General features: G+C 43.8%; 2 protein-coding genes across 2 annotated transcripts; both read left to right on the top strand.

Annotated features, from left to right (window-relative positions):
- Window positions 1–582: 582 nt before the first annotated feature.
- On the top strand, window positions 583–7,695 carry LOC103191258 (troponin C, skeletal muscle). The gene is made up of 6 exons (XM_007912235.2): window positions 583–666; window positions 4,180–4,237; window positions 5,883–6,026; window positions 6,130–6,244; window positions 7,321–7,457; window positions 7,576–7,695. Exons 2-6 carry the CDS (start codon window positions 4,183–4,185, stop codon window positions 7,605–7,607), a joined length of 483 nt encoding a protein of 160 aa, XP_007910426.1. The 5' UTR covers window positions 583–666; window positions 4,180–4,182; the 3' UTR covers window positions 7,608–7,695.
- A 1,928-nt stretch (window positions 7,696–9,623) lies between these two features.
- On the top strand, window positions 9,624–12,229 carry LOC103191267 (E3 ubiquitin-protein ligase TRIM62-like). The gene has a single exon (XM_007912246.2). It carries the CDS (start codon window positions 9,803–9,805, stop codon window positions 11,399–11,401), a length of 1,599 nt encoding a protein of 532 aa, XP_007910437.2. The 5' UTR covers window positions 9,624–9,802; the 3' UTR covers window positions 11,402–12,229.
- Window positions 12,230–13,378: the final 1,149 nt, after the last annotated feature.

Raw genomic sequence — 13,378 nt, 5'->3', positions numbered from 1 at the left:
TATAACCATTATTAGTAGTATTATTAATATAACCACTATATTATTAATATAATATAGAGAGACCTGAGTTCAATTCCAGGCAGATCAGGGCGAAACCTTGGGCAAGTTTCCTTACTCCACACGGCTAATAATAATCCCTCCAAAACCAAAACCAATAATAAAAATTGGTCATTTTCAATCTACGACTGTTTGTGGGACATTGCTGTGCGCAATTGGCTGCCGCGTTCGCCCACAAATATACAGTCAATTCACTTTACAGTGCGTTCTGTGAAGCGCTTTGGGACGTCCTCCCGACGTGAAAAGCGCTATATCAAATGCAAGGATTATTATTATTATTACCTACTGAGCCAAGGCTAGTACCTAATGACAACATAAGCCCAAATGAGGCTATGGGGTAAGGTGAAATGGACTCCTGTGGCTGATTATGAGAGTTTGGGATTGATGGAATTTCACTCGGATGTTTTCTGCCCAACACCTCGTTTCCTTGCCATCTGGTCAGCTCAGCCCAAAATGACTTTGCTTGGGGGTATGTGCTCTCTGATTTGCTGCCCCAGAGAACCCACGTCAGCTGAAGACTGGAGGTAAATTCACAGGCAAAGGCACAATTTATACTTTTGCTGCTGTCGGAGTCAGGAGGAGTAGAGGTTGTGACTGTAAAAAGCCGAGGTAAGAAAACAGTTACGTGTGTTTGCATCCGACAACTTAACGTTTGCTCTCTGTCACCGAGGATGGAAATCAATCAATAATATAATACTCTTTCTTGTTGATAATCATTACTACGTTGTGCCCCAAATGGACGGTGTTTTGCAGATGTACCTCTTAATTTAAGTGACACGTCCTCAACACGTTCGCTAACTTATAGCAAATCCTTCCTCATCATAATATTCGACCAACGATTTGCACTGGATGTCACTGATTTTAGTGCAATATCTGGACCATTTATACCTCTACTCTGTGCCTATTTACCTGCATTTTTCACAGCTCTCTGTCTCCACTGGACAGAGATCAAAGGCTGTATCTGAGTTGCAACGAAATCGTTACACAGCGCTGGGGACGGAGAAGTGGTAAACTGAGTTTTTTTATTTTATTTGGATTAAATTGCCATTCGAAGGACCACGTTATACAGGGGGTCTGGATATTCCTTACAGTCTTTGCAGATGACCAAAGTTCCTCTCTCCGCAGCCCTTTGACGTTAAACATAACGTTAAATGTGTAAGTGAATGTGCAATTCAAAATATGCATTTTTTTAATATTTAAAAAAATATGAATGAACGCACCTCGACCCCAATATTGTTAGTCACTGGTTAATCCGGGTTGTGCCTTCCCCAGGACTCTGTTAATAACGTTTATTCGGATTATCTAAGAATGCCCCCCACCTCCACCCCCTCCTGAGTTGGTGTTTTCTTCGCTCTTCATCACCTGTGCGTTTCCGAACAGTTAAACCGTGTGGTAGTGGTGCGTTTCAGTCCCCAACGCCTGTCATGTCCTGGGATGGGGTCCAGAGCAACAAGAGTGGAGAAAGAGGGAGAGAAAAGGGGGAAAAGAATGGGGAGTGGGGGGGGGTTTGCAACTCGATTTGCCCTAAATTGCTTAAGGCGAAAGGGAAGACGAGGAGGGCAAACCGACACAGGGTCTAACTACACGTGGATTCACTCCCTCTGCTTTCTTGGAGCAGAGGCTAATGTTAATAATAATAATAATCCTTGCATTTGATATAGCGCTTTTCACGTCCGGGAGGACGTCCCAAAGCGCTTCACAGAACACACTGTAAAGTGAATTGACTGTATATTTGTGGGCGAACGCGGCAGCCAATTGCGCACAGCAATGCCCCACAAACAGTCGTAGATTGAAAATGACCAATTTTTATTATTGTTTTTGGTTTTGGAGGGATTATTATTAGGCTCTGTGTGGAGTAAGGAAACTTGCCCAAGGTTTCGCCTGGAATTGAACTCAGGTCTCTCGCTTGCAAACCGAGTGCTCTAACCACTGAGCTACAGGACTCCACACCAGCTACTCACCAGCTGGGGGTTGGAGTCACCCAGAACGCCAGGAGAGTTGCATAAGAAAACCGTAATAGCCTCAGCAAGGCAGGAGATCCAGCATCTCCTTAAATGGTTACACGAGATGTACTTACTCCAACTTTGAGTTTGCAATTCAGCAGCTCAAGTTGACACGCTAACCTGACTGACTTATTTTTTTTCATATTAAAAAGCCCCTGCCTTGTAGAGAGTTGTTGGCTTGGATCCAGAAGTGAAGTTTCAGTGTATTTTAGTTAAGAGTTGGAGGCGGGTTGTGAGATGCTGTCCGGTTTATTTTTACCTTACTCTATCTCCCATATTGCAGTCTGGAATTAACCATTTCCTTTTACAGTTCTTACTTGTAAAAAGTCGCCTGCAGAATTATTTTAGGGAATTGCCTACAACGATTTTGTCTAAAAGAAAATGCACAGTCACTACAATGTAGAGTAAAATCACGTGAAGCCCTCTGGGTCACCTCGGTGATGTGATATTGCGATATATTCAAATGCAAGGATTAATTATTATTTATTAGTAGTGTTAATAAAAAAACCTACCTCCTAGTCCATCAAACCTGCCACTTTGGGATATCCTTTACTGGATAAGAGTTATGATCCTTTTGGCCACCAGTATTTTATCCACAAAAGAAAATACCTCTAGGTATTCTAAATTGTAATTCAATGTGTGTAATAATAATAATCCTTGCATTTGATATAGCGCTTGTTGACAGAATCTATTGTAAAGTTAATTGACTGTATATTTTGTGGTTGAAACATCAATTACTTTAGCAAACTGCCTTTGGAAAAAATCCAAACTGATCTTTTAAATAGGGTTTCTTCAGAATTTGTGGCTTCAGAGTTTTAGACTACAGTGTGAGAGACCTAATAAAGAGATTGCCTTATTAGGCCCAATACATGGTGCAGTCTAAAAACGAACATCTTCATTTAATTACAGAATTTCTTTAACTCCCTCTGACATCCTCTTTTATTCGACCAATTTTATTTGTGGGTTTTTGATCAGGACACTTGGGTAACTTCCCCTCCCTTTTTGAAGAGCGTGATGGGATCTTTAATATCCACTTGAACTTGGTATTTCCTTCCTGATATCCCTCTACTCTTCTCATACTTGTTTCAGCCTCTAGCATGAGGCACAGTTTCTCAATTAGAAACAGTATTGATATTAATGTAATACAGTATTACTAACAAACATATTACATTGCAATGCCTCAAGTTCATATCAATGCAGATGTAAATGAACAGTAATAATGATAATACTAATCCTTGCATTGGATGTAGGACTTTCTCAAGTCTCCAAGACGTCTCAAAGAATATACTATAAAGTGAATTGACTGTATATTTTGTGGGCGAAATGTGGCAGCCAATTGCACATAGTAGTGTCCCACAAACAGTCGTGGATTGAAATGATCCACTTTTTTCTTTGGAGGAATTATTACCCCCGGAAAAGCAATCCGCCAATCGACTAAAAACTGGTTCCTACTTACTGCTAGGTAAACAGAGGGGTGTGGAGTAAGGAAACTTGCCCAACATTTCGCCTGCCGGGAATTGAACCCAGATCTCTCGCTTGCGAGACGAGTGCTCTTAACCGCTGAGCTTGCAGGACTCCTAATGCAGAGTCCTAAGACAGAGCTACTGATGCAGTAAGTCTCAGAAAAGTAGCTGCAGAACATGTTTTACAAGGGAGAAAATGTGGGGTCTATGACACCTGCATTGTCACCTGCAAACCACATTACGTGACCCACACATATTAAGGAAGCGGGTAAAACCAGACATATCAAGGAAAGAGAAAGACACTGACAACATCCCCCTCCCCCCTCCAAACACTCAACCTTTCTCATCCGCATTGAAAGCCACGATTGTGCGAATGTGAGGAAAAAAACACACTTGCACTGATACTCGCTGGCATCATTGCGACAATTATATTGAAACACAGCTTGGGTTTATATGAATCTGCCGCCCATTTCCCTGTAGAGTGCCATGATGGTTCTAATGAAATGTAGACATGGGTCAGGTGTGTATTCAGTGACAAAGTGAATTGTCAATAACATGAATAGTCTATTGGTCTACTGTGTTTTAAAATCCATGTGTGCCGACCTGCCTGTTGTGTGTACTCTACTGTAGGTCACTCTCCTTTCCTTTTCTTGCAGCCAATGACAGAACAACAAGCAGACGCGAGGTCTTTCCTCAGCGAGGAAATGATCGCCGGTAAGTGTCATTCAATACAAAATACCAAATTACATTTGTATAGCGCCTTTCACATCGGGAGGACATCCCAAGGCGCTGATAATCCAAAGTCCATCATAGTCCATTTGCACTTTAAACCGTTTTACATACAATTTGCAAACCCAGGAATGAAAATACAGATTGCTTTTCAGGGGCATGTGTTTTGTTAGGTTTAGTATTTGTAAAGGATGTTAGATTTGTTGGAATTCGTGTACTAACTAACCTCAGGTCAACGTTGCTAATTTGCTCACTGGTTCAGTGAAAATTCCTGTTCGCCATGCATGTTTTTTTGGAACCGGCAAAATAAGAGTTAGAATCACAGAATCTTACAGCACAGAAGGAGGTCATTCGACCCCTTGTGCCTGAACCGGCTATTTGAAAGAGCTATCCAACTAGTTCCACTCCCCTGTTCTCACCATAATGGTAAGAGTCAGCTTATGGAATAAGTCCCGTGAACAAAACGTTCATGGAAAGGAACACATCATAGATACCCTGCCAATCGCTGTTGTCTCACAAAGAGGAAGTAGGAATAGTAAAAGTGTAAACATGTCGGTGCCACTCTAAGAGTTAAATGGAGCATGGGATATTAGATTCTATATGCAGATGTGTGCAGATGTGTCATCATGTGAAGGATTGTGGCATACAGGATATAATGGGGTGAAAAATGTCACATTCCATAACAAGTTTGACATGATACCAAATGTCACAGTTCTACCTCACCGTTCTTGATAACTTATTGGAAAACATCCAAAGAGCACTATCAGAATGTCCCTCTACAGGATGAAAAAAGTAATGTTTCTCAATAAATCTAATGTGGTAATGGTCATATTGAAACTGTTGCGAAGAATTACATTTTCGTTCCTAAATTACATTGAAAATCATTCCAGGGTAGAAAACCTTGTTCTGTATTGGATGCTCCTGTTTTCACTGGATAACTTATGATCCAGTAGTTATCCAGTAAAAAAACAGCATGGCATTCTCCACAATAATGAAGAAGCCTCTTTGGTTCATTTGATCTCATCTTTTTAGAATACCTGCCCTACCATTTTCCCATCATAGTACTGAACTATTATTTTAATGTATAGCATCCAGGCCTCAATTGCCCTTCCTGATAACCTGTTACAGTTGTTAATTATCCACTGGTTAAATACATATTTCCTGGTACAAAACAGAGATCACTGGGAATACTCAGCAGGTCGTGCAGCATCTATGGAGAAAGAAAAGTGGGTCAACGTTTTGGGTCCATGACCCTTCATCAGAACAGATTTCCTGGTGTCTATCCTAAAATTGCCCTTTGCAATCCTAAACCTGTGTTCTCTTGTTCTGCTGTCTAGGGGCATCCAAAAGTATCATTCCGAGTTTATTTTCTCTATCCCATTTAAAACCTGATATTGTTATGTGACATTCCTTTTGAGACATCTCCTTTCAAGACTGAAGAGGCCCAGCTTGTCTAACCTTAGCTCATAGCTCATTCCTCTTACAATTGGGATTGTCCTCATTGCTCGCCTCTGCATTAAAAATGTGAGCTGTATTCAAACTACTTCTGAACTATCTGTCTCAGGCAATGCTCTCATTTAATTGTTTCGATAATGACACAGTCATAAATACTTATATTTTGTTCCTACAGAGTTTAAGGCCGCATTCGACATGTTTGATGCTGATGGTGGTGGTGACATCAGCACCAAAGAGTTGGGTACTGTGATGAAAATTCTTGGTCAGACTCCCACCAGAGAAGAGTTGGATGCCATCATTGAGGAAGTGGATGAGGATGGTGAGAATGTTTCTATCATAAACACTCAGCTTTGTTGCTCTTTTCAAGGCTGTGGGTAGCTAACAGTGGGCAGGTCTTACAAATCATTGTCCTTTCAACATAGGAAGCGGTACCATTGACTTTGAAGAGTTCTTGGTGATGATGGTGCGGCAGTTGAAAGAGGAGGCGAAAGGAAAGTCTGAGGAAGAGCTGGCAGAATGCTTCCGTGTTTTTGATACGTGAGTTGAAGTTTCGTAACTTGGCAGGACCAGCAGAGAACAGGATTTTGAGACAATCATTTCTGCTTCTACAGCAGAATGAAGATACATTTGTAAAATAAATAAAATAATTTTGCCCACAAAATATACAGTCAGTATACAGTATATTCTGTGAAGTGCATTGAGACGACTCGAATACGTGATAAGGCGCTATATCAAATGCAAGGATTATTATTATTGTAGTAATTGTGTTATCCATTTAAAGCTAAATTTATGTCAAATGACAATTTTGTATTTGATCTCGGTTCAGATTCCAGGATCAGAAAGCATTTATTTAAGGAAAATTATACATTGTTCTTAATATTATATTAATGTGACATGAACTTAAAATGATATTTCAAACTCAATGTTCACATCCATATTTGGCATAAACATTTAGTCTACTAAACACAGTTTATTAATTTTTTTTCTGGGCTGTCAATACATGTGAAACTGATTACTATGCGTTAAGAGCATCCAAAACAATCTGAATGTTCCATGCATCCTACCAATGCATGGAAATCCTTGTATATTGGAATGGAAAGCACACTCTCTCCCTGGAGATATTCATCTTGCTTACCTAATTCTGGAGAGTATTAGGCACAGACTGGTAAGAACCAAGGCTTGGGAGACCCCAGAATGTACATTGGGGTACAGCTGGAGTTTAACCAGATAAAACCACATAGCTTGCTGGAGTAGTGCTGGTCTGCCTGGCTCAGGAACCAGACCCAGTATAAATGTCCTGGAGGTAAAAGTACAATCACTAACCCACAAAGTCACCCGATTAAAAAAAAATTACTTTTCAATCATCTAGCAGGATAGAGTACAGATACGTTTCCCAGTGCTATGCAATGGAAGTTAGAAGGTAGTTTTATCTGTAATGCTATAAAATATTAGGATAGTTTTTTTCGGGTTTAGGTGGTTCTGGCTCTTTACTTAGAAATGCAGTTACATATTAATTCGGCCTTCCAAGAGTATTAAGAATTAAGGATATGTCATATATGGAGTTAAGGCAGAAGGCCTGGGTTGATGATTGATGCTTTGCACATTGATTCTAGGAATGCTGATGGTTACATCGACCGTGATGAATTGAAAGAGATCCTGATGACGGCTGGTGAGCCAATCACAGATGAAGAAATTGATGAACTCCTAAGGGATGGAGACAAAAACAATGATGACAAACTCGACTTTGATGGTATGTGTGTATGTGTTATGATGGTAAAATCAAATAGCATTTATATGTTCCTTGAGCTATTCGTACATGCTTGTAAATAAACATATTTTAATGAAATATTAATTTCTTTATTTTACAGAATGGATGAAGATGATGGAAAACATCCAATAAATATCCAACATTCCTCAATAATTTTTTCCTGTTTCATTTCACAAGTTTGAAAGAATCCATTAAAATGTGCCAATATACACAAAGCAAATATTCTGTCTTATGGCTCTGCTTCCCAAGTCCATCAAACTTAAAACATCTTAAGAAGTGATGTAATAGTACCTTTTACCTAAATCTCCTGCAACATTTTGGTGCAGCTCTCTAGCCAACTAATCCGAAATATATGTGATGGCTAAAAGGAATGCAAAATCTGTTAGTAGAATTTATGCTATATAATTGAATTGCTGACATAGCTGCTGTAGTTCATTGGTATAAAGGAAGGAGCTACACTCACCCATCTCTGTATTGAAGGATAAATGATTTTGCTAACTGCAAATAACGCAGTACTGCATATTCCAAAATGGTACCAGAACTTTTCCGAATAAAGTTGTTGTCATCTTTTTTCAGCCACTTGCTGTTGTATTTCATTTCCAATAAGCACCGATGCAATGGTTCGATCGCTGCTGTGTATTGCACGTTTATAGAATAATAATAATAATAATTGCATTTGATATAGCGCTTTTCATGTCTTCTAGATCTCCCAAAGCGCTTCACAGAATAGACTCTAAAGTGAATTGACTGCATATTTGTGGGCGAACGCGGCAGCCAATTGTGCACAGCAATGTCCCACAAACAGTCATGGATTGAAAACGACCAATTTATTATTGTTTTTTGTTTTGGAGGGATTATTAGGTGTGTGGAGTAAGGAAACTTGCCCAAGGTTTCGCCCTGATCTGCCTGGAATTGAACTCAGGTCTCTCGCTTGCAAAGCGAGTGCTCTAACCACTGAGCTACAGGACTCCACAAGTTAGGCTCATTCTCTCTTTACAACATCAATCTCTGGTTCAGTGTTTCTGCTTTATTTTTCATTTTTCGCGTATTGTATCGCACCATATTGATACTCATTGATGTACTTTCATGCATACCTTGTAGATCAATTATTCTATTTCATCGTGAAGATGGGTTAAGAACTCCTAGATAATAGCAAACATTTTGAGCTACTGCAGTTATAATAATAATAATCCTTGCATTTGATATAGCGCTTTTCACGTCGGGAGGACGTCCCAAAGCTCTTCACAGAACACACTGTAAAGTGAATTGACTGTATATTTGTGGGTGAACGCGGCAGCCAATTGCGCACAGCAATGTCCCACAAACAGTCGTAGATTGAAAATGACCAATTCTTATTATTGTTTTTGGTTTTGGAGGGATTATTATTAGGCTCTGTGTGGAGTAAGGAAACTTGCCCAAGGTTTCGCCCTCTGCCTGGAAACCTTGGGCAAGTTGGTGATACTGTACAGTGGAGAATTGGGAGCACAAATCAACAGGAAAAAGCTTCCAAAATTCAATACATTTCGGTCAATTAATGATCCTGAATCTGTGCAATAAGGCAAAAACTCTTCAATAATTGGATCCACATCAGTGCTATTTTGAATGTAAGTTGTTGTAACAGTACAGTCGTATGTCTTCAAATGGCTCAGTCGGTAAACACATCTCATGGTGTTGGAAATAAGCCGTGGACCGGACCAAACCCGGATCCAATCCCTCGTGGGCTGTTATGATTTACTTAACTGGAATTAAATGGGGTAATAGTGGTCGGACTGTAAAACTGGTCAGACTTTGGGCGGAATCAGCCCCTCATTAACCTCGTGGAACTCTCTGTGGAAACTCTTTTGCTTCTTCACGAAATTGCATTCGGTTGGTTTTAAGACACGCGAGTGGGTCGTGTTTTAGAGGACGTCTAATCCCGCGGAGGGGAATAAGATAAGGACAACGGCATTAAAAAAAAAGGTTATTTTGAATTTCCGTTCATTTTAGGAGAACGCACCGTGTTTTTTGGGTGTTTTTTGGGTGGGGGGGAGGAGGGGGGGTTTTGGAGTAGCCGTTTCGTTAACGCATTGACATGTATTTAGAGCTGCAAAAGAAAACTCGAGACATGTTACAGAAATAAATGATAGAGACCCCCCACACACACAGACCTCACGTCTCTTTATTTTTTCCCCAAATAACGGGGGGTGGAGGGTGAGGATGCAATCAGTCACTGAACCGGTTTAGCATCACCAAGTCAAGACCCAACAGCCTCCCCCCTCCCCCACCACCAAAAAAAACACTGACATCGCTTTCAGTTTCACTTCCAAACGTTTCCACTCGCCGAGGAAATGGCTGCTCCGATTGTGACCCGCACTCTTGAGGAAGAGTTGATCTGCTCCATCTGCTTGAGTGTCTACGCGGAACCGGTTTCGCTCAGCTGCGGCCACAGCTTCTGCAAGGCGTGCGCGGAGGAGTTCTGGCAGTCCCAAGAGGCCGGGGGCAGGTTCTCCTGCCCCGAGTGCCGGGTCGAGTTCGGCCAGAGACCTGCCCCGAGCAGGAACGTGAAGCTGTGCAGCATCGTGGAGCAGTTCCAGAAGGTCCAGGTCACTGCAAACCAGGTCTGGTGCGACTTCTGCTTGGACCAGCCTTTGGCCGCGGCCAAGACCTGCCTGAACTGCGAGACCTCCCTGTGCGACCTCCATCTGCAGAAGCACCTGGAGAAACCCGCTCTGAAGCATCACCACATGGTGGAGGCCACCCTGTCTCTGGCGGATAGAAAGTGCCCCGAGCACCAGGAGCTCCTGAGGTATTACTGCGGCAACGATGGCGTTTGCGCCTGTGTGACTTGCTACGTGGCCGGAGCCCACAGGAACCACGACGTGAAGACACTGAAAGAGGCGCACGACGAGAAGAGAGCCGCCTTGAGCCAAACCCTTCGGCGGCTGAACGAAGCGGGTCGGCTCACGGACGGCGCTTCCGCGGAGTTGGCGGACAACGTGAGGGCGGTGGAAGGGACGGGGGCGGACATGAGGGATAAAATCGCTGCTCTGTACCGGGAGATCGGAGCCTTTCTGGGAAAGAGGGAAAGGGAGACCCTGGATTGCATTAACGCCCAGGAAAGCGACGTCGTCAATCGGCTGAAAGTCCAACAGGAAGAAGTGGAGTGCAGGAAGCGCGGCATTTCCAAAGCCCTGAAGCAATTGCAGGTCCTGTACGACCAACGCGACCCTGTGGTTTTCTTCAAGGAATTCGCGGCTCGGGATCCGGGGATAATCTCCGCCGAAGAGCACTCCACCCAAGTGACCAAGGAAAGCCTGGACATGAAGATGATGTCGGTGATGGTGCAGAAGAAGCTTGAAGGTGTTGCGGGAGAAACCGATGCCTTGTTAGCAAAGCACGGCTTCCACACACAAGGCGGCTCACAGCTGACTTTCGACCTGAACACGGCCAACAGGCATTTGGTGTTTTCGAATGATCTGAAGACGGTATCGTGGAAAGGTGAACTCGAGCCGTACCCGAACTCCCCCGAACGGTTCGAGCACTATTCCCAAGTGCTTTGCTCTCAGGGCTTTTCCTCGGGCTGTTATTACTTTGAAGTGGAGATCCCACGCGAGCACACAATGTACCTGGTTGGAATCACGTACAAAGAGATCAAGAGAAAGGAAAACAGAACCGCGGCACTCGTGGGCTTCAATAATTTGTCCTGGAGTGTTTTTTGGCGTAACCGTAATCTGATAGGATTGCACAACTCGAAAGGAACGCCCCTGACATACACTGCGTATCCTTGTAAAATTGGCATTTGGCTGGATTACGACTCGGGTGTGTTGTCCTTTTACCAGGTAGCTGACACACTCACACACTTGTGCACGTTTGAAACTGTATTCACTGATCCAGTTTTTCTTGGGGTTTGTATTCAGGGGGCAGGATCGTTTGCTACTCTGTGCTAGTAAACCAATACCTCTCATTTTATGTGTTCAGGGTTGAACGTGGCACCAGTAAATTGCTTATATCATGTCACAGTGACTTTTTATTCTTGAGCTTGATCTATGATACTTCGACCAAAAATGTTTCACAGCCAGAATGTATTAATAATCTTCATTGTCAAGTAATCTGAATATGATTTGGTATTTTATCAGAAAAGCCATGCAAATGTATTATACATATGAAATAAATGTCATCTCCCTGATGGATTGGAAATAAATGATTCAGAAATCAGTCTATTGCTTTCTGAATTATTCACATCAGACTAGATTATTCAATTTGATTATATTCTGTTTCTCAATATGTTACCTATGATTGATGACTCCATTCACATTCCAATTATTTGCATTGAACAATCAATAATACGAGTGCACATTCTTCTGCTTTTCCTTTAAACTTTTGACATCAATTCACTCCCGTGACTCCCGTCTATTAACTAACCATGAACTTAAATATTTGCAGTTTGATTCATTTAATACTACCCTTTAATGTTTTAGTAAGTCAAGGGAATGTAAAGTTATTTTAAATAAATAAAATCCTGGATATTTCAATAGCTTGCAAAGTGTTAATAGTTTTGAAAGAATGTGTGGATGTAGTAAAGGATTAGCCAGGAAATAAACATGACAAAATAATAATGCACTAACCAATAAAGGAAGAGATAATATATGCGGGGAGGGGTCTTTATGAAGTCTTTAGGTGCAATTTGAATAAGATGCGAGTGTTTTAGTACCTATTTTAGTGAATCTCTTTGTTGTGTATCATTGGCCTAAATTTAATAAATAGTGTTTAATGCACAATCGGCTTCGGTATCATAATTTCTGCCTTATATAGAAGCCTTGGAAAGATGGAGAGAAAACATGCACGACCAACAACGAACAGAGCTGTTGTTTGCCCGGAGCCGAATGTCCTCTCACCTCCTCACGCCGCCTCAAACCTCTCACCTCGTTCCTCACTCCCTCTCCAGCCACTTCCTTCCACCTGCTGAGCATACTCCAACCCCTCTGCTCTCACCCTCGCTCGAATCTCACCCCTTCCCCACCCTCCCCCATTATCACCAGGATTGCCAGAAATCGAAATAATTTTGCAGCCCAAAGTCAATTACTGTTCCTGAAGTAGCCCAATATTATGTGTTGCCGCCCATAGGGAGCAGAGTGGCCAATTTCGGTCGGTGCTTTGAAACGCTGAAAGAAAGTGCGGTGGAAGGGGGGGGACCGGAAGTTTTGCAGGTCAGCCTTCCCAACTCTCCACAAGCCGCAGGTCATCCGGACCCCTGCAGCTCGTGTCCTCTTCCCGCACCAGGCTCCCTGACCCCATCAGCCCCACCCTCGCCCGGCTCCACCGGCTCCCCATCCCCCAGAGGATGGGAGGTCAAAATCGTGGTCCTCGCCCTTAAGGCCCTCCACGGCCTCGCCGCCCCTTAGCTCTGCCACCCGCTGAGCCTGCGTCAACCTGTCCGCTGCCCTCCGCTCAGCAGGTCGTGACCTGCTCCACGCCCACCCCCCCCCCCGCCCCAACCCCACACCCCCCCCCCACCCCCGGCCAGGCCTGCCCCACCCACTGTGGGCGGTCGGGCTTTCCGCCCCCACCCTCTGCAACTCCATCCCACAGTCCCTTCACCTCGCTCGCTCCCTCTCCCTTGCCTCCTTCAAGGCGCGTGTCCTCTTCGGCCGAGCCTTCGACCGCCCTCGTGCCCCCCCGACCACCCTCGTGCCCCCCCGGACACCCTCTTGCCCCCCCGGCCACCCTTGTGCCCCCCCGGCCACCCTCGTGCCCTCCGGCCACCCTCGTGCCCCCCCGGACACCCTCTTGCCCCCCGGCCACCCTTGTGCCCCCCCGGCCACCCTCGTGCCCTCCGGCCACCCTCTTGCCCCCCCGGCCACCCTTGTGCCCCCCCGGCCACCCTCGCGCCCTCCGGCCACCCTCGTGCCCCCCCGGCCACCCTT

This window comes from Callorhinchus milii, unplaced genomic scaffold, assembly GCF_018977255.1.
Source record: "Callorhinchus milii isolate IMCB2004 unplaced genomic scaffold, IMCB_Cmil_1.0 Scaffold18, whole genome shotgun sequence".
In the NCBI taxonomy this organism is placed as follows: Eukaryota; Metazoa; Chordata; class Chondrichthyes; order Chimaeriformes; family Callorhinchidae; genus Callorhinchus; species Callorhinchus milii.
This window is presented reverse-complemented; position numbering and strand designations above follow the sequence as displayed.